General features: G+C 59.9%; 1 protein-coding gene across 1 annotated transcript; it reads left to right on the forward strand.

Moving 5' to 3' along the window:
* Positions 1 to 15: 15 nt before the first annotated feature.
* LOC104912984 (RNA-binding Raly-like protein) lies at positions 16 to 4,028 on the forward strand. Its single transcript, XM_010717876.3, has 7 exons — positions 16 to 106; positions 1,200 to 1,278; positions 2,219 to 2,269; positions 2,376 to 2,524; positions 2,607 to 2,720; positions 2,833 to 2,978; positions 3,064 to 4,028. The coding sequence occupies exons 1-7, from the start codon at positions 73 to 75 to the stop codon at positions 3,100 to 3,102; spliced, it is 612 nt and encodes a 203-aa protein (XP_010716178.1). The 5' UTR covers positions 16 to 72; the 3' UTR covers positions 3,103 to 4,028.
* Positions 4,029 to 4,530: the final 502 nt, after the last annotated feature.

The raw sequence follows: 4,530 nt of genomic DNA on the forward strand, positions 1-4,530 counted from the left end.
GCGTGGTACGGCCCGGGGAGGTGCGCTCGGGTCGGGGCCGCTCGGGCCGGGACCGGGGCTGAGGACGGAGCCATGAGCGCTCTGAGCGGTCGGGACGGGTGGAGGTGTGAGTACGGGGATGGGGGTGTGGGTACCGGGATGGGGATGTGGGAAGTGGGCATCCACAGCTGGGCTGTCCTCCGGTACCGGGATGCTCCTGTGTTGTCCTCCGCAGGGCAGGGCACCGGGATGTCCCCACCAACCCCCAAACCAGAGATGTCCTCCCCTATGGAGGTGCTTCCCTGCTATCTGTTCCTCCCCGGCAGACAGATTTCCTCCAGGGTCGGGATGTCCATTCATCCCAGTGCCCAGATGCTTTCTATGTCCTGCTCCCCACCTCCCGTCCCTCCCCTGGATGGGGATGCTCTCCAGCACTGGGATGTCCCCACACCATCAACCCCAGGACAGGGATGTCCTCCAGCTCTGCGATGCTCCCCTGTATCCATTGCTCTCCAAAACAGGGAAATCCTCTGCTACCGGGACATCACCACTGTCACCCAGTGCAGGGACACCCTCCCAGTAGCAAGATGCTCCCAGGACATGGATGTCTCCTCCAGTACTGAGATACCTGGTTCAGGGCAGGAGCCCCAGCACAGGACTGGTGTCCTAGGGGTGGTGGAGCCCAGCTGACCCTGGTCTTCTGCCCCCAAGGATGGTCCCACTGCTGTGTCACATAGAGCAAGTGTCTACTAGCTCTCTTTGTGATGCTCTCGTGTGGCTTCATGACAGGCATTGAACTGCTGGGGGATCTGGGGACATGGGGCAGGTGGGGGCACACTTGAAAGCAAGCAGTGCAGCAAGCCCTATGGGAGCCATCTGCAATCAGAAGGAATCATCTATGGGACATCCAGGCATGGTGATGATGGTTGGGACACCTGTGGAAAACTGGACATGGTGATGATAGTTGGGACACCCATAGGACAGGCAGGCATGGTAAGGTTGGTTGGGATGAGCCATGGGACCCATGGGCACGGTGATGATGATGGGAAGAAAGCAGTGGGCAATTTGTAGAAATAACCCCATTTCTGGGAGCAGCGAAGCACATCTGGAGCATCTCTGGGCTGGAGCTCCTTCAGCAAAGACAGGAGCCATCCGCTGGGGTTCCTGGTGGTGAGTTTGGGTTTTTCCATCACTCATGGCCCTGCTCTTTCTCCCTGCAGATCTGGACATGGCCAGGGAGGCAAAGCCGAGCCGGGTCAGGTTGGGCCAAAAGAGGCCACACAGCAGCAGCCTGTACCCGTGAGTGCCAGTGCATGGGCTCCTTGTGCATCTGTGGGTCCCCATGAGCAGCTCCTGGGGGGTCCCGACTGAGCCCCAAACCCATCTCACTGAAGGGTTTGGAGGCTTATTCTATGATTCCATGATTCTTCTACCTGTAAGAAGAGCTCCATGGTTTTTACAATGAGATACCTTAGTGGACAGCCTGAGGGCACAGCACCCCTACCCACAAAGGGATGGGGCCACCGCCAGCAGCAGGATGGGTCCCCATCCCTGGAGCAGGTCCCACCCCTGGGGCAGCTCCCCATCCCTGGCTCTTGGGGGTCCCCTGTTCATGCTGGGTGCTGCACATATGGCTCATGACCAAGAGGTGATGACCTCAAGTTGTGCCAGGGGAGAAGTGGGGTATTGGGAACAATTCCTTCTTGGAATGAACACTGGCAGAGCTGCCCAGGGAGGTGGGGGAGTCCCCATTCCTGGGGGTATCCCAGAGCTGTGGGGATGTGGCAGTGAGGGACGTGGACAGTGGGCATGGTGGGAGCGGGCTGGGGTCGACCCTGGGGATTTTGGTGGTCTTCTCCAACCTTCATGATTGTGTGATTCTATGACCCAGAGTCAGCACCGGGCTCCGTCTCGTTAGAGAGCTTCTAGATGGAATTAATTGCTCTGCCCGTTGCCATGGCACTGGGGCCGCGCAGGGATGCGGTGCTGGCAGGGCAGGGACCGTGGTCCCAGTGGCCCCCAGAGTGCAGCAGCCATTGCCCATCCCATGGGATGCTCTGTGGAGCAGCTCTGGGTCATGCTGCCAAGCAGCACCAGCACATGGCGAGGCAGTGACCGTGCTCCAAACACAAACCCTCATCTCAGAGCCTTCTGCAGGGATGGGGACTTGCAGCAGGAAGGTGTCTCTGCCCTGCAGTGCTGCAAGTGCTGACTAGTTGTCCTCCATCCCCTCCTGCAGCAGTACCTGCGACCTGGACTACAACCTCTACAGGGATGACTTCCCATACCGGTGAGTGCAAGGCCATGACACGGGGGTCCTGGTATCCCCGTCCCCCACTTCTGCCCCAGGGGAGCACCCTTAGAGGGAGTTTTTGTGCCGTTTTGTGCCCCCTCAGGGTGTATGAGTACCAGAAGATCCCACCCCTCATTAACCGCATCCCCGTCAAGGCCAGGAGAACGCATGCAAGAGCAGGAGGCACAAGCAGCCCCAGCCCCCAGCACGGGGCGCGGAGCAGCGCCAGCTCCACGGGGACACGGATGAAACGTGAGTGGGACATGGTGGCCTCGGGTACCCGCAGGGTGCTGGGTGCTGATCCCATGGGATGCTGAGGGCTCCGCTCCCACAGTGAGAGCCGAGGAGCTGCATTCCATTAAGGGGGAGCTGAGCCAGATCAAGGAGCGGGTGGACAGCCTGCTGGAGAGCCTGGAGCGCATGGACCAGCGCAGGGAGCGGCTCTCGGGTGAGGGATGCTGCCATGCACATCACGTCCAGACCCCATGGAGACATTTCCCATTCCCTCATCCACTTTGGGTGTTCTGCATGGGCACCCTGAGCTCCCACTGTCCCTGCAGTGTGCAAGGAGAGTGAGAAGAAGAAGGCAGAGGTGGGCTCAGCATCACCAGCCCCACTGGGAGCGGGCTCACGAGGCAAGCAGGGGAGCGGAGGGGATGGGCGCAACATGGACAGCACCGAGGAGAGCACAGACACGGAGGAGATGGTAAGGTGATGGCCAGCTGCTGCCAATACTTTGCATCCAGGCTCTGGGTGCAGCCCAGGAACCCGCTCTGCATTTCCCTTTGCAGATGAAGGCCCACACCTCGGACCAGGAGGGGAGCCAGTAGTGGGGATGCTGGAGCCCCGCAGCTCCTGCCCCGTCTCTGCATCCCTTTGGAGGCTCCCGGCAGATGCCAGGCCCAGTTCTTCCTGCACTCATATTCCCACCACCAGTGCCAGCAGCCCGGTGCCCTGCATTGGCCAGCCGTGGTGAGAGAAGTCTTTGTGTTTGAGTGCGCATTGTTTTTTCTATCCCTCTTGTCTTGCTATGTGAGTACGTGGGGAGGGTGGGAGGGCAGAAGCTCCACAACCCGAGGATCATTAGCCCAGAGCTGAGATCTGTGGTGTCCCTGATCCTCTCCTCCCCAGTGGACACCCAAGCCCTCCATCCCATGAGCACAACACAGGCCGGATGCGTTCCCCATGCAGAACAAAGCCACAGCACTGTCCCTCCTGGGCAGTGGACACAGATGGCCACACCTGATACCACCAGCACGGGGCACCCAGTGGTGTAGCATGGAGCCCAGCCCCCCCTCACCAGTGGGTTTCTCTTAATGGTGTCCCTAAGGACTCCATTCTTTGCCACCATAGCGGGGATCCCCTTGGCCACCTCTGCCCAGGGAAGTTGTGCCTCCATCCCTTTCCCTACATGTCTGTGTCGTCCTCCTCTTGTTGGTAGGAAATTGTTCTGTATTTCTAATTTGCTCCGGCAAAAGAGTGTATTGTGCTGGAAAGGTAAAAAACAATCATTTGTATTTCTTTACTCTGGTTATTTGGCTTCAAGTACCCCCACTGCTGATGTTTGAATGGGGGCACAGCAGGGTCAGCCCCCAGCTCCACCCCGGAGCTCTGTGGGGATCTCAGCAGCCCCAAGCAGGCAGAAGTCACCAGGAAAAACAAAACAAAACATTTTATTGTACAAATCCAAAACAACACAAGACAACCTGTCCTTCTGCCGCCCTGGAGTGCCATAGGCAGCAGTCAGTGAGGCACGAGGTGCCGGGATGTGGTGGTGGGGGGGATGTTGTGGTGTCTCTGGCAGCACCAGGCTGGGTCTGGGCTCTCTGCTGGTACTGGGGCTGGTTTGAGGAGGCCCCGAGGGTCTCTGCTGGCACCAGGGGCAGCTCTGGGGGTCTCTGGTGCATTGGAAGCAGTCCAGGGGGGTCTCTGTCGGTCTCAGGTAAGCCTTGGGGGTCTCAGATGGCAACGGGGGCAGCTTGGTGGGTCTCGACGTCAGTCGTGGGGGGCTCTGATGGTGTGAGGGGTGGCTCAGGAAAGGCCTTGGGGGTCTCCGGCAACACCAAGAGCAGCTCCAGAGATCACTGATGGCGGCTCCATGGGCCCACCAGCGATGGCACCAGCAGCTCTGGGGGACTCCGGCTGCATCAGGGGGGGCTCGAGGTCATTGACGGCACCAAGAGCAGCTCCGGGGGTCCCTGCTGGCGCTCCCGGGGTCCGTCAGCGTGAGGGGCGGCTCAGACATCCCGCCGGGCTCA

This window comes from Meleagris gallopavo, chromosome 13, assembly GCF_000146605.3.
Source record: "Meleagris gallopavo isolate NT-WF06-2002-E0010 breed Aviagen turkey brand Nicholas breeding stock chromosome 13, Turkey_5.1, whole genome shotgun sequence".
NCBI lineage: Eukaryota > Metazoa > Chordata > Aves > Galliformes > Phasianidae > Meleagris > Meleagris gallopavo.